Source organism: Athene cunicularia (assembly GCF_003259725.1).
Source record: "Athene cunicularia isolate RWA chromosome 1 unlocalized genomic scaffold, athCun1 chr1_part1, whole genome shotgun sequence".
Taxonomy (NCBI): Eukaryota; Metazoa; Chordata; class Aves; order Strigiformes; family Strigidae; genus Athene; species Athene cunicularia.
The window spans coordinates 12,736,858-12,764,738 of record NW_020799091.1 but is presented as its reverse complement, the minus strand read 5'-3'; the positions used below and the strand labels follow the sequence as shown (position 1 = coordinate 12,764,738).

General features: G+C 35.6%; 1 protein-coding gene across 10 annotated transcripts in view; it reads right to left on the bottom strand.

Moving 5' to 3' along the window:
* CNTN5 (contactin 5) overlaps positions 1–27,881 on the bottom strand; it is a 673,480-nt gene that overhangs the window by 129,815 nt on the left and 515,784 nt on the right. For all 10 annotated transcript variants that reach the window (XM_026847687.1, XM_026847705.1, XM_026847677.1 and 7 more), the window contains 4 exons: positions 16,186–16,367; positions 6,634–6,770; positions 4,548–4,677; positions 2,286–2,436 (listed from right to left, as the gene is read on the bottom strand). In XM_026847687.1, the coding sequence (XP_026703488.1) occupies positions 2,286–2,436; positions 4,548–4,677; positions 6,634–6,770; positions 16,186–16,367 (600 nt within the window). The remainder of the gene's footprint in view (positions 1–2,285; positions 2,437–4,547; positions 4,678–6,633; positions 6,771–16,185; positions 16,368–27,881) is intronic.

The following is a 27,881-nucleotide window of genomic DNA, read 5'->3' as shown; positions in this document are numbered from 1 at the left end:
TGAGAATTTCAAATTGCATTAAATTTCAGGAGCTAGAGTCAAGGTCTGACTGCAGGGAGAAGTGTACCCAGCCACGAGTCCCACAGGAACAGCCTTCTGCTCAAACAGAAATGTCACTGGAGGTGGTTCTATCAACCAGATTTTGGGTGTATGGAGGCACATCTAAGGAGGCAACACAACTTGTAAAAGGTGGACTAGATGATACAGACCCACTAGTTAAGTGGAATTTCTTCTTCTCCGTAGAGGGAAGGTCTCTCCTGTATTGAGACTTTCCTCACAGATGTGGCTAAGTGGAGTGAATCCCTTTCCCAGGCTGGCAGACTTGGCAAAAATAAAGCAACATGCACTTGGTACAAAGAAAGAAATATATTCTGCTCTTCCATCCTTGCCCTTCCTAATTATTTAATCAGAATGTGGTGTTGGTTGGGGTGTTTTTTTGTTTTTTTTTTTTTTTTTTTAAAACATTCTTTGCAAACTCATCATGTGACAGTTCCTAACTTTTTTTTTTTTTTTTCCCTCGGATTTTTATCAGCAGTCTATGAAAAAAGCCCATTTTTAAAGTATATAAATGTCTTCAATCATGTCAGATTATTCCTTTTTTAAGAAGTTTAAGAAGTTTTACACAGTTCTCTTCCAATGGTTCAGTGTCCAAAAAATGGAAACACACATACTAACTCCATTGATTTACACTTTCTTTCCCAAAATCACGATAGGTTTCCTCATTTCCTCTTCAGACTCTATTACTGTTGTTTAAAGCATACTGTATGTTGAGGCAGAACTAAGTTCTCTCAAAACCAAACCTCACTTTCACCCTCTATAAAGAGCAGATGAAGGGGAACTGCTCTGAATGACACAAGATTCTCCCTGAACAACCAACTAAAAATTAAGTTGAACCCAACCCAAGTCTTTCCAAAATTTGAAATAATTCAACAATCTTTTTATCTTCCATGTTTCATCATTTCCCATTCCAGTCTCTGTCAAAATGAGCAAATATCAAAAGCAGTAAGTACCAAAAATGTAGCTCAAAATCTTATTTTTATGAGATTTTAACTTCAGAGTTAGGCTATGTTTGGATAGACATCAAGGCATAACCAAAACGCTTTACTGGTCTTGGATTAAAATATGATTTAAATATGGTGATCAGAGAAACTGCAGTGAGTTTTGTGGAGATGAGAGGAGAATGTCATGTTGTGAAAACAGTTATCTGTGTAGCTACAGTGTAGAGGCATCAGTCTCAACATATTTGATATTATTGACATTTTTGTAATATTGTTCTGACATATCTTGTCAATAAGTACTATACAACTCATACCTGTTAGTAAAATGTTATATGATGCTGTTTTACTCTGCCCTCCCAAACAGCCAATATGGCATAAAAAGTTACTGAATTTTTCCTTCTGAAAACAAAACAAATGGTGTGAGATGAAAATAAAACTCACCTGAATGAAATGGCTTTCGCAGCTAACAAGGACAGATGCACTCTACCGCTTTCACCAGCGTTGCACAAATGAACAGAAAGGCCTTGCTTTTACCTTTTTGACTAATGCCGTACAAGTCAGTTTATGTGTTTTTTTCATACACATTACCAGACAGAAGATAAGATTGCTCTGTGTACTTAAAGACGATGTGGATGGTGGCAAAGCTGTTCTAGTGTACAGACGTGTGATCTTATAAAATGCAATTACAACTGACATTTAACCTGCAGTGCTTAAACTGTGTTTAATGTACAGAGCTGGACGGAACTTATTTAATCAAACATATACTGTTCAACAGCTGTGCTGCTGAGTGCAGAAATTACTTCTATAATTAAACGCTATAATGGAATCGTGTTTTTCTCCTCTGAATCATTTTAAAGCTATTCTTAGACAGACTGCCATTGTGATCAAGCTGCAAATCTGCCTTTTAAAATTATTTCAAATGAATAAGCACATTTGATATTTAATGTGGTCCTGTCTGCTTCAGCTTCTATGCTTTTAATACTCTCATACACTAAATTTTTAGTGTCTCTACAGTGTAACTGAAACATTTTTGAAACGAGTAACAGAAAATGGAGGAAAAAAGCAAAATTAGAACATCTGTTTGCATCTCTGAGCAATTTTAAGATTTTTCATTTCAAAATTGTGGAAACAATAAAGTCACTACTGTCAAACAAATCAGCTTGACAAAATAATTATGCCATACCCATGCTAACATATGCATGTTCTTGTCACTTGCTGTATTTTCATTTCATATCACAGAATCAAACATGAAAACATAATATTTAGTTTACCAAACAGGCTTCTGACCTCTTACTCTCCCTTAATGCTTTGTCTCCTTTCTTCCAAGTGATAGTTGGCTTTGGAGAGGCTTGTGGCTTGCACTCAATGACAACTTCTTGGCCCTTGGTAATAACTATTGTTTTCCTCATTTGACTTAGTGGGAAAGTGGGAGCTGAAGCTGTTAAAAAGAAGTATGTTAACTCTACAGAGAACAATCACAGCTTCCTGTTTCATTACTTACTAATAAAAGATTAGAAAAACAGATCTGATTTTGTGGATAGAAACTCCATTTTTGGCTTGGAAATTATTACATTGCAGATTAGATGGAATTTTTAAAAATACTTGAAATCAGCAGCCAAGACTAAATGACAGGTCTATAACTTAATCTAGTTATGAATTAGTCACTGTCCTTCACATCAGCATGATAAAGTATGATTGCTTGTGAAATCCAACAGCTTTAGAAATTGCTATAGTTGATGTAGGTACACCTTTTCCAAAATTTTTTTATTTCATAGATATTAGAAGTAAATAGTTTAAAATGAAAAGAAATTTAAATTCCACAGCTATCCAAAGTATCTTACAAAAGTATTACTTTCAGGGAAATTTTATTGCTTTCCCTTTTTATATTTGCCTGAAAACTGGGGACTTAAAAGTACAACTTCTTAATAGAAGATATTTAACCATGTCTTGTTATTAGTGTTTCACTTTTCAAGATGTCCCATTGATTACAATACATCAGCTAAGGAAATAATTGTATTTATTTAATTTTACACCAATAAAAGAGAGTCGTTCTTAAGTAATCTCATTTGTTTGTGTTTTTCTTGAACTAGCTTTGCAAAACCAAAGCCCCTTCAGCTACACATATAGGAACATATTATACTCCATTGCTTCAAATACAAATGAATGTCCTGACATTATTTTGGGTAATTTTAATACCAGAGCTATTTATATGGACTATTTATTCTGTTCTTTTCCCTTTAATAATCCAGAAAATTAAACACAACTTCTTGTTTAATGCAACATTATGGTGAAAATTTAACAGGGGCACAATTTCACAAGTGACAAAATGAAAGGCTGATTTTACTGCAGCAACATACCATGTCCATTTCTTAGAGAACATAAAAGAAAGCGTACATCTATGTGATATAATAGGTATACCTATTTTATAAAAACAGATCATATAAAAAAGATCAAGAGAATGTTGTAACCAACAGGGATCTCTTTGTTAACTGAATCACAACTGACAAAGTGATGGAAAGAGAGCAACCACTGACTATGGGTTTTAATTTATGTCTAGACAGAATAATTTTGAAGAGTTCTCGGTGAAATTCTAATGTAGATAGGTAAGAAACAGTGGAAATGTACTAGATAGACTATCCTTCAGAGGAAGTAAATCTTAGGTCAAATGTTATATATTATTTCAGTAACTTCAGCTTTACTGTTCATCTGACTGGGAGTTTACAAGAATGATTCCCAGGTGCAGGTTTTGAAACTTGCGAGGTCTGAGCAGTGCAGAGACTTCTCATCTCTGACATTGTTGTGGAATTTGAGAGGCACCAGTTTTTCAGCTATACCATACTCTAATATAAAGATCACGAGACTCTTACAAGTCTGTCTCCCTTAATCTGATGGAAGTTCTCTTATCACAATTGTTCCATTGTGTGTTACCACAGCTTGCTTTAAGGAAAACTAGTGTGTTGGAAAGACATGCTTCAAGTTTTGCCTCATTAACTCTCCACTTCAACTTTTGAATAATGGAATTTTTATTGCATTTCCAGGTAACGCTATCTAGTGTATTTGCTTTACTATGGATGTTATTAGCTCAAGTATGTAATTTCCAGTATTCTATTAGTTCTGGTGACTTCATAGGAAAGTTTTACACCTTTAAAACCGAGATCATGCTTAATTACCTTTGAATAATGGCCTTGGTAGAAATAATAGTTTAATTTCTGCAGAGACTAAAATATATTTACTTTCTCTCATGTTCTTCTCCCACACTTTTTTCTGAGGGAATAAAAATTATTTTTTCCATTTATTTGAACTGAAATAGCCTTATATGAGAAACAGTCACAAAATTTAACTAAGTCAGTAATTTATGAAAGAAAATTTTCAGTTAACGGTAGAATTTGTGCTCTCTCCAACAGCAAAGGACCCAGCCACACACCCACTTTTATCTGCTATGCTAAGTCTGGACTGGCAGAAGCTGTTCCTTATCATAACGGACCAAGAACAAATGTAATTATCAAAGGGAAGAAAAAGAGTAGTCTGTTCATTTTCAGTAATACTCACCTAAAATCTTCAGCTCAGCACTGGCGTAAATGGTGCCATACTTATTCTCTGCTAAGCACTGATACATTCCAGCATCTGAGACATTCACACTGTGGATCATCAGAACACCATTAACCATCTCAATCCTGCTCTGTAATGGAATTAAAAAAAAAATAAAAATGTAAAAGCAAACAGGCACTGGAAATTTGCTGTACTATTACCTTAAGGCAAAGGGACAAAAGACATTATTAAGCTAAAACAAAACTGAACAACTAATTTCCTTGGGATTACTTTTTCTTGTGATATAAGGAATGACAAAAATAAAACAGATGAGGGGGAGGGCAGAAAACACTCCAAAAATATTTAAAGTTAAATATTTTTAGTGCAAGTTCACTGTCTCCAAGGCTTGCTTTTGTCTGTTTCCTTGTTTGTCTGCTATTACCCTTACATGATTTTTGGAAGCAGTTCATCTTGGGAACTGTAATGAGGCAAGAAGTCAGTTGTGGGTGTAACATATCTGATGATCTTCGCATCTCTAGCGAATGTTTGGTTTTAGTCATGGTACTATTTTCATAAATATAAAAGATTGCTTGCATGAGTAAGAATAAAAGGGTGTAATCGCCTTCATCATTAGCACAAATTTCTTATTTGAAAGGTCCACTAGTAGAAAATAATTACCACAACTGGAAGAGAAGGGGCATTAATAGCTGTTTATGGAAATGTGCACTTCATGGAACTGTATAATGAACAATTTGAACTGCTATAAAACATCTCTGGGTTTCATTATTACAGTTGTTGTAGGTTTAATTAAAAATTGATAAAGGATAAAGTGTTTGGGAATGCAGAGGAAACTGAAAAAAGTTCTCTCTGTTGTAAGCCCCCATTTTAAACTGAAATTTAATTTGAAATTTCAGAGCCTGGTGCAACTAATGATTTGGAAAATAATCAGAAAACCAAAAAGTACAGATATTTAAATTGCTTCAATTTCAGGACTAATAGCTCCATTTAAAAAGGCGGAAATGGATAAAGTAAAGGCATATAACCTTATTTTCAATGCCTCACAGCTTCAAAAATAAACTGTGTTTATGTTTTCTTTCTCATTTTTTGCATAATTGGTTGATGTTCACAGAGAGAAGCGACATTTACTGAAAAGAAAGACATTAAATCTTTTATATTCATAAATCCATTCTGTGAATTTATTTACAAATGGAGATATTTTATCCCAGAATTGAAGAGCTTTATTTTACTCTGGAAAAATGTATGAAATAGATTTTAAAACTTTTCTTTAAATAATTTGAAACTATAGAAATGGAAAAATGTTAGGCAAAAACCCACATGATGTGGGCTGACATGATGATTCGGTGAGAGAAACCGAACAAAGTGAAATAAAAGGCAGGCCATGCCATGAATGGTCTTTTGAAAAGAAAAGAGAATTTTATCTAGATCTAATTCTAAAATATATCAGGTGACTGTAGTTAAAGTCTTTACATTCTAGGAGTCTTATATGGAAGATTTTAATGGTCTTGATGGTGAGTTCTGTTACTTGCAGGGAATTAACAGAGTTAAAAGCTGATGAAAATACAATAATAGTCATTGCATCTCTTACATTAGCTTGCTAATGTTTTGTAGAGTATGATTATGTGCAAACAAAACGTGGTAAATAACCTTGGGGGAAGTATGAAGGAATCTGACTCAGCAAATATAGCACTTCTTTGAGTTGTTACTTCCTATACAGAAAAAATAGATACAAATGGCATAATACTACTATCTAAAAGAAAAAACAATTAAACATACTGGAGATCGCTTAGATGTACGTTATAGTACAACTGCAGATGCTGTTGCAGACACAGCTCAGGTGGTCCTGTCTCTCAAATATTTCTGAACTACAGAGAATTACTGATGTAATAATACTGATTGTAATTAAAATTACAATTTTACATTTCTTGAAACGATTCAGAGGGGACATGCATAGTCTGTATACTAACACTTAAGGAACTAACACAGAAAGCAATCATTTCTGAGGTACTCTTTAGTACTTTCTTTAACTGACTTTATCTGAATGAAAGGAGGAACATGCAACATAGTGGTGACTCTTCATCTAATGTACCTGTGGCCAGAGAGGAACTCCGTTTTTCAGCCAACGATACGTGGGCCTTGGCTTTCCAGTGGCTTTACATTCCCATCGGAGCTGATCTCCACTGTCTAACTGAGTGTCATTAAGTTTTTCAACCCAATGTGGGTAGGCTGCAAGGAAAAAATACTGGGCTATATACAACGTCTCTAGCTGATATGCAAAAACCTAATCAATTAAAGATCTTAAATTATGACCTTTACAAGGTTTAGCTTACTATCAGAAAGAAGCACAATTAGACAAGCAACCAAAATCAAATGAGAAAGTAATAAAAATACAAAACTCCACCTATATCTTTAAAAGAAATGCTGTAATGGCACCAGGCAGTGAGTAGTATCGTGACCGGGAATAGAGATCTGCCTGACTGAATAAAATCCAATGGATTAAATTATAGTACTATATATTAATGCCTTAATAATTACTGAATTTAAGGGCATTTACTTGGTAGTCACAATAGAATATTCAGTAACTTTTCAAGACCTAAGGTATTTAAATTTTGGTGAGTCATCATAGACTTTGTTTCATGTAGTTTTCTCAGTTTACTAGGAAATCATGATTTATTCAGATAGGAATGACTGGGCATTTGGTAAGCTATTTGCACATATTTTTGTTAAAGTTTCCTAAGTTTAATTCATATTTCAAGGGAGAAAATGCTTTTAATATTTTTAAGTAAAGAAGCCATGAGATTTCCAGCATTCATCAGGAACATAATTAGTTTTTTTTTTTTTTTTTTTTTTTAAAGTAGAGAGTTGTTAGGTGTATATGTGATCATTACTATCTAGATTTCATGTGATAATCTGTTAAAAAGCAGGGAATATTTTTTGCAGAGAAGCAGATCTTTAATGTGGCAGTCAATCAGATACCTAAACGTAGGATCTTATAATTTGGAATACTTTGTATGACTTAGTGAGGAACTGAACATTTATATGCAGAAATAAAAATGTATGCTTAAAAGTCAGCTTCTGTGTTTTCATACTGTAGCCATATTAATTTGTATAGAAAAGAGGATGATAGGTGAAAATAATTAATGATATTAAATGTTGGCTTTTTTTTTTTTTTTTCTTTTTTTGTTATCATAGTAGAGAAAATATCTAAAAGGTCTTCATTGCTAAAGGAGTGTAAAATTCTTCTGCTTGGTATGAATAGAAGTCCAGATCTGTCACAACAAAGTCGCTGCTTCAAGCGTCAGGTAATTGATAACGTACTTAAACAGGGGGAACCAAGTTTAAAAATAAATCTTTGAATCTAGCTGGCGTTTGACAGGTCACCAATCAAAGACTTGAGAAGATATGAAAAGGCATGACAGGTGACTAACTACTTCTAGCTTACATCTTGTGCATGGATGATAAAGAAAGTAAATGAGGTGTCTATCATTCCTAAGCAGAGAATAGCCTGCTTCGGTCCCTGACCAGACAGTTGTCAGAAGCTGGAGACATACCAAAAAAAAAAATCACTCATTTCCCTTTTACTAGAGGAAAACAGAGGTAAGATTGACCCAGCCTCACTCCCAAACCCAAGACCAAAAACATCTGCTCCCTTATTCTTCTTATTTCATTCAAGGCAATGCATGACATGTTTCATATCTACTCCGCTGCACTGAATCACTTAAGTTATATCAAAGGGTCCTAAGAATTCCTCAGAAACAGCTTGTAGGATTCCCCACTCACTTGTCTATTAATTGTCCTAAAAATATAATTCATTGCACTGTACAGTTGATGTTTTCTTTTTGACTGACTGGATGATCTTCAAGGTCTTTCCCAACCTAGACAATTCTGTGATTCTGTGTTTTGGTATGCACAAAGGAAGCATGCTGAGAATCAGCTGTCTCCTTTGAAAGTGAGGATGAAAATATGATTTTGGAAAATGTGACAGCTAAATGTGTAACTAAAAATTCATAAAAGTTAGCCAGTGGTGCCATAAAATCATGTAGTTTTAAAGAAGCACTAAACTGTTCCTATTTGTATTTCATTCTTTTCATTCCTTTTCTGAAAATTCTACCATAAGACCCAAAGCATGTCTAGTCTCATTTTTCTATGTTGAATTTGATCTAATCATGAACCAGAGCATTCAGAATTAGAGTGTGCACCTGTTTATACCGAAATGAATCTGTCTCCCTGCGCCTGCCTGCAGTGGTGCTCCCCTCAGTGCACAACTGCCATGCCCCACCCTCTGTCTGTGGCTGCCTCCTCAGCATAGTCCTGGCAGGGGTTTGCCTCTGTAACCACAAACTTGCAAGTCACAGTGGTACGATCCATTGGTATTAACAACCTTTTGTCATTAGTTGGGGTATTTCTACCCAGAATTTTCCCCTCATAGCCTAAATGGCCTTTGGATTCATAAGTTTCAAGCTGTTGAACTTGCCATCAGGCAAACCCAGACTCCCTCCCCTTTAAGAAAAAAAACCATATGTTGCAGGAATAGAGCTAAATGCATGATCGAGAGAAAGACTTTAATCATTTTTTAGCTTCCTTTCTTCTCTCTATGTACTTCTTCCTTTGCTACAAAGAGTTCCCCTGCTCATTAGCAAGGGTCACTCTCCATAATATCTCTTGTTCTTAAACCCTGTCAATAATTTAAAAAGTGAAACATTTAACTGGATGTATAATCTCTGACTCAATGTATTAGTCTCTTTTTTTTTTTTTTTCTTTTTTTTTTTTTTTTTGAACAAAAATGTGTTAACATTATTCTGACATGCATGCAAAGAAAACGTCATTCAATAATTGCACTTAATTTTAATTAGAAAATCTAAATTCTAAGAAACATTTAAACAGATTTAAAAAGTAACAAGTTCTTTTTTCTTTTTATAAATGCAACATTCATCTCAGGGAAAAATGGGTGTTTGCCTGCTTTCTATCTGCCCAGTGAAGAGTTTTGAAGTGAATATAAGAATAGAAGGATGTGTTTTGATATTCAGCAGTCTTTATGGATATTGTGCCATGGTTTATACAGTGCTCCTGAGATTTTAAAATCACCATCCAATCCCTGATTTATTTTATACAGCATTTCTGCACCTGTTTATTCAAGGATGTCAAAATATTTTACAAACACAAATTGGCGATAAATCTGCAAGCTTACAGGCCAGTTTTTATATCCTCTGTGCAAAATTAAATTCAGATGCAGAAAACTCAGCCTACTTTCTCAAAGTATTAAGCAACTTTTTGAGTGAAAGAAAATTAAGGACAAAATTTTGCATAGACAAATGACTTTGGATAGTGCTTTAAATGTGAATCAGTACAGAGTTTGGGGTAAAAAAAAAGTTTTCTGGACATGAGGACAATTGAGTAGTATACAGTAGGATAAGAAGAGGTAGCTATCACAGTGAGAAAGACAAGATAGTAAATTTAAGCCCAAAGTGCAATTCTAACCACCAAAATATCTTCCTCTCTAGCCAGTTTACTGCATGGCGCTAACCTGTAGTAGCAGGAGAAGATTTTCTTCTATACAGTTTTTATAAGGCAGTGATTAAATATATATTTTTTTTTTAATCAGGATGATCTGTTACACTGCATTAGAGAATATTCCTGCCCTCAGATGCTTGTTCCTCTCCTGTATTATAGCAAACCACCCCTCCTGCTGTGACAGCAGTGTTGCTCATGGGGTACTGCTGTAACAAGGATCAGGGAACTGATCCAGCCAAAATAAAAATGGCCAAAAATGTGGTTTTGTGGTCTGCTTCACATCACCACCCTCTACTGAACCGGCACTAGTGAACAGGTAATGCAGAAGAAAACCCAAGAGTTTCAGAGTAAGAGAGGAACAGAAATTGCACAAAACTGTACTTACCATTGGGAAAACGCTGCTAGCCAGGATATGTGGAGGAACTGTGATTACAAACTTTTTTTTTTTTTTTTTAATCTTTTCTATTAATCATTTTGAGCTTGAATAAAATTAATGGAAACTTACAGGATGAGCAGATGACTTGGGGAAGAATCACACCTCTCAAAATAGGTTGAAGTGCATATGAGGATGTCTTGCATTACCAAAATTATGTTTTTAATGCTTTTGTTATTTCTACAGCTAAATTTCCAGCTAAGTGCTGAAAATACAACAATCTGAGATTGTCAGCATTTAAAATGCCACTTTCTGAACAACATCCAAAGTGTCAGCTGCATCAGGAAGTCATGGTATATCTGGATTGCAGCATCAGGTAAGAAATGAAAGATCACTAGTTTGTGATTAATATGACCAGACAGGCAGACTGGGTGTCCTGGGCTTTCTCCAATATACTCCGTGGTGACCCAGATCAGATGCAACTGACAAAATGAGGAAGATTCAAAGCGACAGTGAGTGAGTTCCTACAGAGATATGCAAATTGTGAGACCGCAGTATGACACAGCTGGTTTTACAGCCTGCTCTGAAATTTTACAAGAAACCCCTGGTAAGGAATGATGGCCTACATCTCAATTTCTGAGCCAAAATAATCATTGTCTCCTAGAGGAATAAGATGTCAGTGAAAAGACAATGAGCTTAAAGGTAAATAATTCATGTTGACTCTTGTTATGAATAAGAAGTACAGCAGGAAATGTTGTTACAAGTAAGGCCCCCAAAATCCTGGCATAGCATCTGTCAGCAAAGGAATCTGACAGTTTCCTAAAGTAATATTTGGCTAAACTTTGCACGGTTTAAAACCTTCTTACCCAAACCCTCTTAAACCCCTGGAAAGGGCTGACAAGGTTTGTAGGCGAGTGAGGCACTCATGCTGTCTTCAGGAGCACTGAAGGCTGTGAGAAGCTCGCTGGGGAATATGTCATCTCAAGTCCAAGGAAAGGCACTTGTAGGGGGCAAGTCACAGTTTGTGCTTCTTGTTCTGCTGTTCTGGAGGCCACTGCCAGTCTCTTCCATCTGGAAACCCTCTGTTACCTGCTCTGACTTTGCTCCCTGACAATGAGATAGGTGAAACTCTGACTCAGATCTGGTTTTGACTAATTTGTAAGATAGTCTAAACTAAAAGACTTAAGAGAAATGTAGTGACATTCTAGTTTCAAATATCTATTAATCAGAGGAATGAAACAATCTGAAGTAGATCCCTTTCTATAATGTTAAAGAAGTCATTCTAATATTATTAAAAAAAAAAAAAAAAAAAAAAAAGACAATTAGCAGAAATTGTGCTTGATCCATAAAGGCAATGGCTATAAGAAATACGATTTTGAGAATGGAGGAGAACTAAAAAATTAATATTTCTGTCTGGACAGAGTAGAAGAAAACTGATGTAGAAAATGTTTTTCAGGGACTCCTAGATTTGAGTACCATCATTTCTGCTCAAAATAAAAATGTGTCCAGGATAGTGAGAGAGGCAGAGTTGTGCAGAACACTACATTGTGTTTGCCATGAATTTATGCCACAGGTCTGCAGGGTGCTCTTGAGGTAATAATTTCATTTTCCATCATCATAGTCTCTCTCTTGAAGATCACCTTTTATATTTCTTTAACTCTGAAAGATGGAGGCAGAGATAACTGTAACATCTTAATAAGGTGCTTTACCATCTCGTAGTTTCACAGCTCTAGAAAACAGCTGTGTATGAGCTGGGTTACACCTTATAACTCAAATTAAATTTTTTGAATTTCAGATATTTTAAGATATGTTGTCAAAAAAGACTGGGCATGCTGCTAAATGCCCCTGGCCCCAACGTTCCTAGCAGGAGCTGCCATATTTTCATGGAAGTAACTGACAGTAAGAATTTTTAATACTGGAAGTATCTCTGGGGTATTGGCATAGTAGAAGGCATCAAGTAGTTCCTGGGCTTCAACTGCTGTTTTCAGTAATAGCCTTATAAAACCTTTGCTGCAAGTGCAGTATGGATGGCTTGTCCAAAGTAAAAGGTGCAAACTACCACCTTTGCCACCATATATTTTTTCCAGCATATACCAAAAAAAATTGGAGACAGAAACCTGACCTTGGATCTAGATGGATGAGAACTAAAAACAAGGAAAGAAGCATCATCCAGAGATATGCTGATACATACTAAAAACAAGAGAGCTAAGATAAAGATATTGGAAAGCTGAAGGAGACAGTAAAATTGATTATGGACCTGGAAATATTGACATATGTGGAAAATAAACAAAATATATGATGTCAGTCTATGGTTATTTGATGCAAGTGTGTAACAAAACCAGAGAACTGTGTACAGTTAGTAATGGGGAGAAAGCACTAGGAGTCATGGGCTGAAATCAAGAAAAGAAAAAAAAAAAAGATTAACAGGAGAGACTCCTTCTTAAAGGTATCTATTAGCCTGAGAACCTGTCTAAACTGCAGCAGCTAGAATTCCACTGACTGCAATTATTGAAGACAGAAAACAATTCAGAGTCTGAAAGATTCATTACATGATCTCCTGCAGTAGACCTTTCCTGCTAAGTATTTAAGACTGTGGGATTCATGGAACGATAGCAAGTGATGTAGTTTTAATTGATAAGAAGTATGACTCGAGCATGCATTCAATATAAGGAAAACTTTTACACGTGATTATTCAGGGCATGTCTTATATAGGATTTTGTTTCTAGCCTCTAGGATGCAGCAATATTGTTATATAAAATTAATAATATTTACGTGTTTTGTCTGGAGTAGAGTTAATTTTCTTCATAGTAGATAGTATGGGGCTAAGTTTTGAAGTTGTGCTGGAAACAGTGTTGATAATTCAGGAATGTTTTATTTATTGCTGAGCAATGTTTATACAGTTAAGGCCTTTTCTGCTTTTCACACCACCCACCAGTGAGTGCACAAGGAGTGTGCAGAAGAGGACACAGCTGGGACAACTGACCCCGACTGACCAAACGGGTATCCCATACTGCATGACATCATGCTCAGCATATAAAGCTAGGGGAAGAAAGGAAAAGGGGGGATGTTCAGAGTGATGGCATTTGTCTTCCCAAGTAACCATTATGTATGATGGAGCCCTGCTTTCCTGGAGATGGCTGAACACCTGCCCTCCAATGGGAAGTGGTGAATGAATTCCTTGTTTTGCTTTGCTTGTGCACACAGCTTTTACTTTACCTATTAAATTGCCTTTATTTCAGCCCATGAGTTTTCTCACTTTTACTCTTCCAATTCCCTCCCTTATTCCAACACGGGGGGAGCAACTGACTGACTGCATGGGGCTTAGTTGCCAGCTGGGGCTAAACCACAACAGTGTTTTGGCACCCAACATAGTACTCACAGGGTTCAAGATAACGGTGGATTTGACTGGAATGTGCCAGATCAGATTTATAGCTGTTGTTGCTGTTTAGCTGTTAACTGGCAGGCTCTCAGCTTGCCACGGGGCTCGCTTGCCTTGCTGTATATTAGAGTCTAGTGGTCGTTAGCGGCTGCTTTTTGCTTTCGCTGCTTTTCTGTGCTACTGTGCTGCTTATCATCTGACTCTGCTGTGCCTGGGAACAGTCTGATAACAGCCATGGCCATGTGCCTGGGCTGGCAGATGCCCAGGGCATCGCTGCTGTCCCTGTGCTGCTGCACTGGGCAGGCTGGAAGGGCAGCGTGAGCTCGAGTCGAGGGGACTGTGGCCTGGGGATGAGTCCACGTGGGAGCAGGACACCCCGGAGTGTCTGCGGCTCTGAATGAGCCCACAGCAGAGCAGGTACACCTCGAAGCATCTGCGGCCGTGGTTATGTCTGTGCTGCAGCACATATGCCTCTGAAGGGATTGTGGCCCAAGGATAAGTCCACACTGGAGAAGGTACGTCTCCAAGCATCCGTGGCTGTGCATGAGGTCATGCTGGAGCACCTCAAAGTTTGTGGCCATGGACATGCCCATGACAGAGCAGATACACCCCTGAAGAGACTTCAGCCATGGGTAAGGCCATGCTGGAGCAGGTTTACTTCTGACGGGCCTGTGGCTCTGCGTAAGGCCATGGTGGACCAGGTATATGTCTGAAGGCATTGTGGTCCATGGGCGAGGCCACGCTGGAGAAGGTGCACCTCAAAGCAACTGTGGGTGTGGGTAAGTCTATGCCGCAGCAGGTATACTCCTAAAAAGACTGTAACTCATAGATAAGGATCCCCTTGGAGCAGGTACACCCAACCCTAAGGGACTCCAGTGTGGATAAATCCAAGCCGGAGCAGGGGTAAAGGGAGGAGTTCATTGTAATGTTAAACCCTATGGTCTGCTCCAGAGAGACCAGGGGTGGAGATTGCAATAGAAATGCCTTTAAATTGTTGTAACATGGGATTTGAGTTGCATCTTATCAAAGTACGATTAACAGGAACCCCTTCGCTGTTAACCAGCCTAGGAGCAATGGGAGATATTCATTGAAATATTAAACCCTATAACCTTGCCCAGAGGAACCAGGGATGGAGACTGTAATGGATCTACCTTTAAATTGTTGTAATTCATTATTTAAGTTGCATATGATAAGATTTACTATGGCAGGAATGAGCTGAAAAGAGTGGAGGACAAGCCTTACAAGAAGCAGTGCAAGTGCAGCAGTGACCTGACCCGAGCTGGCTTCAGTGCCCAAGAACTCCATGCAACACACCACCTCTTCTGTCTCGAGTCACCACCATAACAGATGGACCCCAAAAACATGAATGCAACGGACATTTTGTGGACATTTGTGGAGATTAATGGACATTATACAGACATTTCACATAGGTGGTCCATAGACTAAAGGAATGTTACCTGTATATAATATTAAAGCATGGAAAGGGGGGTGGTGGTTAATGAGGATGTATTGGATAGTATGGGACTTGAGCATGATGTAAATGGTATCAAACAAGGCAGGGTGGGGGGCAGGGAATATGCTGGGTTTGGATGTGGTAGAGTTAATTTTCTTCACAGTAACTATACTTTTCTCACTTCCAGTTCTCTCCCCCACACCACCAGGGGAGCATGAGCAAGTGGCTGTGTGTTGCTTATTGACAGCTGGAGTTAAACCACAACATTACGAAATATTTTTAATTTCAGGTTCTGTTTTTTCTCTTCAATGTGATACTCAATTTTTTTTTTTTTATTTTTTTTTTTTTAAGCTAACTCAAAAAACATTTAGAAAGACCAATCTTGGAAAGAAAATATTCAGCACTTTCTGAAAATCGGAACCTTCAGAAATTGTACATGCCTAGACTAAGAATTTTCTACAAAAACAGAAAAACTTCTCCAGCTCTCATTCCTGTACAATGAATTTGACAAAACTCAGCACGCAGGTATGGCAAGGGGAAACATTAATAAAACTGATAAAAATCCTAAGGTATTTCTAGTATTATTTTCTGACAGATATATCATGATGATGTTGCATGTCATCGTTATATATCATATCAGGAGAAAAAAAAATAGACTTTTAAAATTATAGTACTACACTTTAAATCCCCAAAACTCATAAATAACAAACATGAAACTGTATTTAAGCCAGCTCTTAGAGGGAGTCAACATTTTAGACTTTAATACAATCCTAAGGAATAAAAATATTTAGCTTAATTCCATGCAAATTTTATTTCAGAAGAAAGATATTTTATTTCTAATGGACTTTAGCATTCTTCATACGTAGTTAAAGCCTTAAGTGTGCACAAAGCATTTCTGGATAATACTGTGTGCAGTTACACTTACTGTACACTTGCAGTTGTCCTCTGAAGACATTTCTTCCACGAGAGTTTTCAGCCTTACATTCATACATTCCCGCATCCTCCAGCTGCACATTAGGTATTTCAAGCACAGCTTGGGATTTTCTCAGGCGGGCTTTACTTGGATTGTGACCATTAACTTTCCTCCAAGAGATTGTTGGAACAGGGCTGAAATATTTAGTAAAATTACTGTTAGCACTCTTCTGCTGTGGAGAATATAGATTCTGTTATCTGGTAGTTTAAACACTTAATAATCTAAGTAGCAATAAAATATAACCACAATTAAGTTTCATATAATGCTTGATATACCTCACTTCCTGTAGGGAATCCTTAATAAAGGGTTTGCTACATGGAATGTGTCTCTCTCACCCATAAGAGAGGCCAAGTTTTTATTGAGATCAAGTAAATCACTTGAAATACTCTCTCTAGAGCTTCCATAACACTCTCTGCTTTACTCCTGAACACTTCCACTCAATAAGGAAAAGAAAATAACAACTTCAAAACCTGGATGAATATATAGCAATTTCCAACACATCCCAAATTTCCTGCAGTTCAGGAGATCAGGAAGTGATAATGTCCATCTAGGTGGGGGATTTCAGTACCACTCTATATTGTCTCCATAAATTAAGGTGACCAAATGTTTGGAGACCTTTTCTGTCACAATATTCTTTGAGTTACAAAAATTGTTGTGTAAGAAGTATGTGTTAATGGCACTACTGCTTCTGACTCACAGAATTACATGACTGCTCGTGGAAGTGGAAGGACTTTTACTGTAGCTTGGTATTCCACACAAGTCTTTGTGTTTACATGCATACTGAGGGAAGAAATGGATTACATAGTGTTTGCACTCATTCAATTCAGTTTTTTTAGCCCAAACACTCATCAGTTTTTGTGCATCCATTGGGCTTTTTGATACAGACATACATTTGTCTCATTATGGCAGATACTTAAGGGGGAAGAAGGAAAAAAAAAAAAGAACCATAGTTATAAAATATTTGATTGTGAGCTGAAAACTAGACATACATTTGTCTCATTATGGCAGATACTTAAGGGGGAAGAAGAAAAAAAAAAAAAAAAAAGAACCTTAGTTATAAAATATTTGATTGTGAGCTGAAAACTAGACTGCTTCAGGTATTCCAAAAGAAGCTTGGAGGACATCATAAAAGAAAATGTAACTGCTACATGCTGATACTTTAAAAAAATTATTTTGTGTTTATTTGAGCTGCTTTCAAGCCTCAGCTTAGATATAAACACAGCTGGATCTTGTGGTGTTTTAGATGGGGAAAAGTACTTCATAGCACAGATTCAAATTCAAAGCTTCTATTAATTTCTGCTATCATTTGCCAACTTCCACTTGATGTTAGCATATGAAGTGGCATTTTAAAATCGCCTTTCCCTCAGTATTTCAGGGTGTCCAATTTAAGACACAACAAATAAAGACATGGCAACCAACCATGGGTGAAGCTCTAGCTCTTCTTCAGCCAGATAAAATCAGACTGTTTCTGCAGTTATACTCAAGATATTTCAAATTCTAGTTCCTTATAGAGATTCAGAAAATTCCCAGACTTGTAGTTGGAGGTCAGAAGGTTTCTCTAATCTTATCTCCTGATTGTCACAAGTCACTGCATTTCATTGAGCCTCTTAATATAATTACCTTCACAAACCAAACATATAATCCCATATGGAATGATATCTACTATCTCTGAGGCATAGTCCCTACAATACCTCTGTACCTCTGTATTCTTAAAAAATGGTCCTTTGTCACTGTCCCCCATGGAAAAAAATACATCTATGGAAATCAAATCACCTTAAATACATCTATGGAAATCAAATCACCTTTTTTTTTTTTTTTTTTTTTTTTTATAACCTTAGTAAACAAACCAGATTTATCTTTTCCTTTTTATAGATGGTTGTGGATCATATGATGGGTGTGGATCATATGAGCATTTTTCCCCCTACTGTATCACCATAGAAGCTTGATAGCTTGCTCTTTCCTAATCTTAAATTACTTTTTTGACGACTGATTTCAAATTTTGGTGTCATGTGGGTTTGGCTTGAGGACTCTTCTGTACAGTTTGTATCAGTCTAATTTAATAGAACATTAAAAGAACTTCCCATTCTTATCTGACATCAGTATTTCAATCTGTTCAATTCTAAATATGAAGAATAAATATTTTTCTCTCTGATGCCCTAAACTTACTGTCTTTACCCCTACCCTTATGATATTCCTTTCACATCTTTACCTATGTATTTTCATTTGCTATACTTTGATAGCTATTTGTATATATTAGAAGTACAACAGTATTTCTTTTTTCTTTCCTTTTATTAGTTCTCATATTTTATTTCTAATTGCACTCTTCACTTTGATAGTAAAATTTATACCCTTTCTTGAGTGACTTTCTGGAGATTTTATAAGTCTTTTATTGTTTGGCTTTCAACCTTAAGTGTAAACTCCTTATATGCTTGTCCTCTTTCTATATGGAATATAATTATGTCATGACTGCTGGTTGCAAAATTGCTACCATGGCCAGACAAGTGTTTCATTAATCATTATTAATCACAACACATGTCTACAATAGGAATACTTTATGCTGGTACAGTGCAATACTACACATCAACTGCTGTTTTATGAATGAGGGAAGTTGTGCAGGCACACTTTATTTGGCTCCATAAGGGTGCAATGCTTGTTGCCCATTATTTCTTATCTGACCTTCAGCCCTACGTCCAGCAAAATCAGTGAAAAAAAGCTTTTGCTCTATTGTTATGGAATAAAAATGATTCTACTGAATAGATCTGATTTAGTGGAATTTTTTCATAGTGTATATTTCTGAGAAAAAATGAAGACATTATAAACCATGGAAGTTGTTTCATTTAGCAGTTTTAAGATTATTCTGAAATTCATGTATTTAGAAAGTTTCCTTTAAATTGCATTTAACTATTGCATTTAATTATTTATTTTTAATTTACTTTTTTTGTCTGCTATAGAAAACAAACATGGCAAATACAGAGGAAATTTGTTCTCTGAGTCATTAGGAAACATATTTTTAAAAGCCTCACTTTTTTCTTTCTCAGTATGAGGTAGTAAGCAGAGTTTTTCAAGGAGATAAAGTTACTTTAGCTGTGTAGATTTAATGATTTCAAAGAAAAGTACTCCCAAAGTGCAAATCACTATTTGCAGACAACTTGTAGGTCTGTTTAATGAAGCTTATTCTCCTTGCATAACTTACAAGTGAGGTATGGATTTTACATCTGAAATAAAAATATACCTATTTCTCCTATGTGACTTATGTAAAAATGAAATGAAATATAGAGTGAGGGTGTGAATGAATAAAATTACGTTACTGTTCTAGAAAACTCATAAAATACACCACAAAAGCTAACTAACATATGCACATATTTTCTTTTTAAATGATCCACAGTTTTTCAAAAAACAGAGCAACTGCAGAAGTACCTCTAACATTAACATGACTTTAACATAATACGCATAATTGTTAAATCTGATTGTAATTTGGTTTTATTCTGGTCTCAGCAGACATCTACGGGAATATAATTTCCTTGTTTATTAAACCCTGTCCACATTCATGTCCTATGAGTAATTTTATTCAAGTTTCAATTGAGATCAAAGTTAGGATTTCTCTTCACTTTTGGAAATAATCTACTAAATACTACTGGTAAACCTCAGCACCAATAAGAAAAATAAATCCTACTTGATTTCAAATATACCATCATTAAGTTTCATCTGAGCTGAAATAAAAGTTCTAAGAGGTCATTGGTGACTGTGATAGACATTATTGTGTTTTTTTTCTCACTTTGTATTTGAAGAAAATATGAGTTATAGTTTTATATGTACATCTAGAAGACATCAGTCAATATTTAGCAGTACAATTTGTGACAAGTGCTATTGAGTTTGTTGGGAATTCTTCACAAGTTTCATTGGAACTTATTATTTCAGGAAAGGAGTGAGGTGGAAATAAGAGTAAAGTCTGCATTTTAAATTACCTTTTCCATGGGTCTGAGCTCCTTGTTTTTCAGCAATATCTTAAATAAGAATGCATAGGTTATTTTTTCTGTATTCCATCGGTACAAATTGATGGGCTCTTTTGAAAAATTTTACCTTCTACTGTAATTTTAATTCCTTTCCATGTGATTTCTCTACCACACATCACCGTTCTGAGCTGTGCCTTCAAACACACAGGTTCACGTCATAATATATCTTGAAAATCTTTGCATACCTGTGCATTTAAGACTATAAAAAACATTTCTCCTTCTGCCCTCCATCCTTGTGTTAAATATCTTCTAATTATTACAGGATAATTATGTAAGATTAAAATGTTGAGGAGTGTAATGAAATTCTCTCCAGAAGATACTTTCCAGAACTTCTCATCAACCATTCACACCTTTCTACTTTTAGAATGTCCCATATAAATCTGTTCTGGTCAGATGTAGATATTTAGGAGACAAGATAATAACTTTTCCTTTCATTTGGTTATTAAAAAACAGTACTCCTGAAATATAGCAGCAGTAAGTACTGGTGATTTAAAAATAGAAACATAAGGAAATGGTGATGAGTTTGAAACCTGTGTGTAGGAACATGTGCAGGTCTGCAAGTCTTGTCAACACCCATGCGTGACTGGACTAAAAAGGTCTGATGCATGTATCAGTGCCATGTACTAATGTGGATGTGCGTTCCCACCATTGCTGCTTGTTCTTTATGGCACAGAGCGAGGACAGCGTGCCTGCTTGGCTGCATGTCCAGCACCATGTCATTTTCTTCACACTTAAAGTCCTAACATGTTAGAGCATCTCTAACATTGAAAATAGTGCCACGGATAATGATTCATTATCTATAATTATTCATTATTCATAGTGAATTATACTGTAGAGGCTTTTCTCTCGTGATTGATCAGAGCCTAAACTGTTACCTCAAACTTGATCTTTAACTGTTTGATAGCTGAAGATAGGTAATATAACTCATTTCTGGTGTTTTCAAAACTTTTTCCAAATTCTTAAATTTAATTTAATCATAAACACAAGAATCATCTGATTAAGGTATAATCAAGCAAGAGAACAGAAGATCCACAATAGGCAAGGTATTGGTTTCACAAGAAGTGAGTAAAGGGGAAAAGCTATTCCACAAACTTATTTCTCCATTTCAGTTAAACAATGGTATTTACTTTTAATGAAATTATTAAAAATTTAATAGAAAAGAGCTGAACATTTCATCCTGTGAATTCAGTATTGGCCACATTGCAAAATTCCATATTATATTTTTGCCATCGTAGTGTAGCATTTGCTACTATGTGGGATGGAGGAGGTCTTGAGCTATAACAACTGTTAAGTGAGAAGTAAGCCCTGTTTTTTCCTCAGCCATCCATGACCCATTTTTTTCTAGTCTCTGTATCACACCCTACCTCAGCTTACTGTCTGTGGGCACTCTGAAATAAAAGGACATTCTTCTAAAAAGTGCTAAAGACATAGTGACAGGTAAATTGTCACCAGCCTGTGACTTGATCAAGGCTGTTGAGAAGAGAATGTGAAGCATTCTGTAGCTGGCACATTAATCTAGGATTTCCTAACTCTGCTGTACAGATATGGCCTGTTTATGTGTACAGATCAGTTCCAGAGAACTAGTTACAGTGAGTCCAGGACTTCCAGAAACAGCAGGTCTACTGCCAATCGTGATGCAAATGTAAATGCGTAAATCCAGTGTGTCCGGAGTGCACAAGATGGCTTTGAACCTGCTGATCAGCTACAGAGTTTGAAGACTGAGACTGATGATTTCCGAAGTGCTGGATTTAAGGCTCTTGTACTGCACAGTATTATATGCATTCATTTCTGAATCCTGAAGAGAAATAAAACTGTAGTAACTGTTGGGGACCTACTACGGACAATTGCCAGAATTTGTTTCCTTCTGATCCTCTCAATCTCTGACACTGAGAGAAAGCCTACGTATGTGCTTCTGGATATTAAGTTTGGAATGCAAAAAAATTCTCCTCCATCTTTACACCTAAAGTGAGGCTGTGCAAATTACTGAACAACATTTTTAGAAGAATTTACAAATTTTCTTTGATGGTCATGAGAGAGAAAAGAAAGGGATTGATAATATTACTTCTTCAAGAATGACGTTCTACTGATGGGGGATTGCATTATTGTGGGGTTTTTTTCCCCTATTTTCCCTATGCCATATGGTAAAAGCAATTGACTCTGAAGCATTTAGCCAGAATGAGGAAGAACAAGGCCTGGAAATCCTACTTGAGATTTACCAAAGAATGCTTATTACATTATTATGAATGATTGCAATGTTTGTAACAGCATTATAAAGTCTATGCAAGAACAAGTCCACTTAAAGGAAGGCAGAAATCAATCCAGCCTGAAAAATAGGAACAAAATCCAATCCTGGTCTAACACCTTATGACATAAATTCTTGTTCAGTATGAGCTAAAAATGAACTTTAGATTGATGAAAGTATTTGAAAGATTTATTTGACATAAACCATATGTGTTATCAAAGGAAAAAAAATCTTGGATCTATTCCTGTCTTATATAAACAAACTCAACTTCAAGTTGCCATGTTCACATTCCTCTCATCACAAGTTTATCTCCAGAGTAAAGGACATCCCTACTTATAGCACTGACAAATGCAGTTCTATTGAGAGTGTTCATTTCCCTCTTGGGTTTGTTTTGCTATCAGTAAACTTTAAGAGTAGCTTCCACAGCTTCCATGTTTGGCATCTGATAGAATTAATAAAATCTTTTTCCTAAAGTGAGAAGTGGTGTGAAGGGGCATGGAGGAACATGATATTTTGTTCTATGGGACTTAGAAACATATATTTCTATACCAGTTTTTGTCTCTTTCCTGCAATTTGATTTTTGGCAAATAATTATATTTTAATACCGTACACCACGGTTTCTCTGTTTAAAAAAAAAAAAAAAAAAAACCAAAAAAACCAACCCAAAACCAAAAACCCAGACCTGCCATTTTATGTCTCTGTGACCTGTTGATGAAAAATAAAACATTGTGATAAGAATTGGTTTTGAGGGTGAAGGTGAATTACTACCTGTGGGCTTCTCAGCTGTGAGCCTGTGGGCTTCTCCATGATGCCAATATGCTAGCACTCCCTGTTCCCCTAGTAATTCTATATGTAGGAAAAACACTGAATATTTGAATCCCTGGTTCCAACAAGGAATTGGATATATAGCATCTAGAATGATTTGCTCCATTTAATGCAAGACAGGGATCTTGGCACATCATTAAATTGTGAGTACCATAATACATTTAAAAGACAAGTCAAAATTAGCTTCCTCTTTGCCTGCAAATTGCATATTAAATCTGGTTAGAATTCTTCAAACCTCCAACCTTCATTTATCAATGCAGTGATTCATCATGTCCTTTCATACTTTGTTTTGACCAGCAGTTTCCGTGTAGGGGATAACAATGTATGTGTTATTGTCACAGGATAAAGGACATGAGGGCTGTTAATATGCTCTAAATGTCAGTATAGATCAGGTTTTTCTGTCTGTCAACATTTTTGCATGAAGAGGCAAGAACTCTTTTGTGTTCTTGGAAAAGTACAAGGAGGCTTAATCATTTCTGAACGACAGTACCTGGAAAGGAGCAGGTGCTGGGGCTGAATGGCCATTTCACGAGCTATGTGTATCCTCAGCAAAGAGGCACTCACTCCTTGAGGAGTTTCATACCATTGCCCAAGGAAAGGACAGTTTATATTCAGGGAGAAAGCTATGCTTGTTCCAATCACTGAATTCAAGCACATGTCAATCACAATATGTGATGTATGGAAGGGAAATGCTTTCAGATAGAGTACCTGTCTTAAAATGGACTGAATTAAAAAAGTAGGTTTTTTTTCCCTTTGTTCTTCAAATCCTGCATCACGCTCAGGATGAAAACCTTCAATAAAAAATTCTATGATTCTATGATTTTATGATTCTATGTCTCTTGAGTGCCACCACATTGTAAAGATCTGGTGACATATCCCAAAGAAATGGCCAACAGGACTGTTCTACCTGGCCCTAAGAACAGTGAATGCTGTTTTATATCATAGATGGTAGTACTCATGTTTATACCCAATAATACTCAGCTGCTGCTTGTTACATTGACTGCTCATCTTGATGCCCCTGAGATGCAGCATAGTGCAGTTAACAGAGATTAACTTTAAATTTGTTCTAAAATGTGATCAGTGTATTAGGTCTACTACTCTTTAGCATAATAGCAGGGCTGGAATGAGAGGTGGATTCATGGATTTATATTAAGGAGATTTATGTCAGAAAATGATCTCAGAATAGGAATCCTCATGAGACCTTTTTTAACACTGGATTAGAGGGAAGGGGTAGGTCTTGTCTGCTTCTCTTGACAGTTTATAGCAGGAGATGCCTCTGGTCAGGTCTGAAGCCAGAAAAAATCTTGCTATCTATAGACAACACACAAATACCAGTTCTGAAACATTCTGGACCAGTATATAATAAGTAATACTGGATTTGCCAAGATCAGTCAACAAAAGGATAAAATTCAGGGATAATATATGGAAGACTTGGGGCATAGTTTTAACTGCTGGACTGAAAGAAAAAGCCATATTTTACAAATTTGAAGAGTGGAGAGGATTAATTTTTGTTCTTTGCAGCTAAGAAACAGTATGGTGCAATGTTGGAAAGTTCTGCTCACCTACGTTGAGGGACCAGATGTATGACTTCATGTCTTATTTGGAGAAGTGTTCCACCTGGATCTGTGATTCAGGATTATTGTTTGTGAATATTGTGTTCCTGGCAAAAATCACATGTAACTGAAGTTCAGAGGAGAAAAAGAAAGGAACCAGATACTATAAAATCTTTGACCAAAGATGCACTTCTTGGGTGTTTTTAACCTTTCTTCTTTTCAGCAATTATTCTCTTCCTCATTATGTTGTTTGACAAACACTGACCAGACCTCACAGAAATATCCTTTTAACACATGGACTTGCAATGTCTATGGTTTTACACCTGAAAAAAGATTTGCAATGTCTAGAAGCCTTCTTTATATCCATTACTTATGTTATTGTCTTAGTGAGTGACACCAGCAAAAATAAGTTCTTCAGATACTTCATTTAGTTCTCCACAGTCAAATGCCCTTCACCAGCTCATAAAGATTTTTTTATATCTCCACCCCGATTTTTGCTTAGATATCACATTCACTTATCCAAACACTCTTTGCTTTTATTTCTGTATATTGAATAATCTTCAGTAAGATCTCTCTACTTGTACATAATCTCCAATGAAGATATTGATAGTAATATAAATTGAATAATAGCATTTTTAATAAAAGTTTGAAGAACAACTTTAAAAGTCTTTTGAAAGAGAATCAGGTCAAGGAGACAAAATCCTCTATTCCATGAATTTAAAACTTTGAGATATTTATTAATAGAATTGATTCAATCTTTCAAGAGAACATTTTAGAATATTTACTAGATGACAAGTCACTAAATTCATTCACTTGCATGGTTTAAATATATGTAACTTCACCTTATTTTTATTTTATGTCATTTAGAAAGCAAGATTTAAAAATGGACTATCAGCTGAGTTCTTGCGAGCCATATTACAGATGGGATGAATGTTTACAACTGAGCTATAAATCTCTTTAAAACAAAGTTTACCATGGAATTATTAAAGCAACATTAAATATAACAGCATGAACGATGCTTCTATCATAAGTATCATAATAAAAGGAAGTCAATACCTCTATTTTATTCTCATCTTTAGCTGAGTTTTTCCCAATAAAAACATTGTCTTGTCACTACTAAATTGAAATAAACTAGCATTTAGAAATACTATTGATATACTATGTAGATGTGACTATTATACAGAAATATCACAAGCATAAAAGTCCCTAAAGCATACAGAAAAACAAACATATGTGTTGTAAGAAAATGTTTCTGTCAGCACTGTTATCTATTGGTTGTTTTGCTTAAAATCTCTATGTCTTTATATATGCAGTTAAAAAATAACCATAGTGGGAAAAAAAAAATATCTAAAACTTTTTTTTTAATTTTTTTTTTTTAAGCAAAACAATCCTTTTGACAGTCTACATGACCCAGGGATCCTATTTTAAAACCAAAGTTTGGTAACCTACAAGTTCAGTAATAGCCCACATCCTCTAATTTTTTGTAATGAGAAATAAGATACGATTACTCGCTCAAAATTAGCTGTTAGCACTATCATAATACAAGCTGTATTCTTTTATTTTTTTGGCTGAGGCCAGAAAGCAATGAAGTATGAGGTTTATATAGAGAATAAAATAGAAGCAGCTGTGTGGTGTGATGCATGACTGAAAATGAAGTGAGGAAAAGGCTAAAGTGTGAGGGTCAGGTAGTGTGTGTGTGCATTATACACAATTTGACATTAAAAACTCTGTGTGAAAGAGTGAGTGCAGAAGAACTGTTTGAAATGGAAAGAAGTCAGACTAGATGTATATGCTGGGGGAAAAAATAAGAAAAAAAAAAAGAGTGCTAAGTTTCTGACTTTGTTTCCTCATAGAGCAACGGTCTGTGCTCATTGAGGAGGGTTTAACTTACAGATTTTCAGCTAATTAGACAAACCAATACTATATCATTGAACTATGAAAACTCATTCATTTTAAGGCTTTTAAAAAAACCCATATATTTTCACCTACACCTGCTTTTAAGTTCCATGTTAAAATAGCAGTATTAAAATCACTTGCGAGATAACTACACTCCATAGACAGAAAGTGTTAAAGAGTGCTTGGATGGCTGTTACTGGAAGTGCTTCACTAATGAATATGTCATGTGGTGGGGACAGAACATAAAGGCTTTTACCTATCAGCACCATTACTTTCATATCTTTTTAATGAGAAGCTAAATGAAGACATCACAATTCTTCCTTTAAAAAAAAAAAAAAAAAAAAAAAAAAAAAAACAGTCAGTACTATTTGAGAGAAAATGCAAATGGCAACTTGTTGTCAAAGAAGGCAGTGCCTGAGAAATTGCATTTCTGGAGCAGGAAAAGCCAGGAGTATCTGTGATCTATTCAAGAGTATCAGCTGGGAAAATGATGGCTTCTTCACCAGAACTTACCCAAAGAACAAGATCATGATCTGTCTTCCTGATTTACATAATAAACTTAAGTTCTGACACTGAACTTGTTAGAAACCAGGATTATCTGGATTACAGACAACAACCTCATAACCAATAAGCTAATTTACTTCTTTTACCAAAAAAAAGGCTTGTCTTTTAAAATAACACGACACAAACAGTGAAAATTTTGTTACTCAAAAGCAAATATTAATTACTGCTGGTTAGATTTCTTTTTAATGAAGGTGTTTTGAATTCTTTCATTCAGTAAGTTTTAAAGATAATATTTCTTTTTTTAATTATTATTTTATTATTTTAACAGTGCTTAGTATAAATCTTAATCAGGATTTAGCAATTATATAAATTAAAAGATGTAGCACTGTTCTTATGAAAAGTTCAAAACATAGAAGATGCTAATACTGAGTTATTGCCAGTGGTGGCTTTTTATATATTTATTTATTTATTTATTTATTTATTTAAAAAAGATAAATATCCTGTCATATTCAGAAAACAAATCAAGTGTTCCTGATAAAAATGACATAATTAAGTGGACGGCAGAAAACATATCTGTGTGCTATATATACAGATGTATATGAAATATAGATGTAA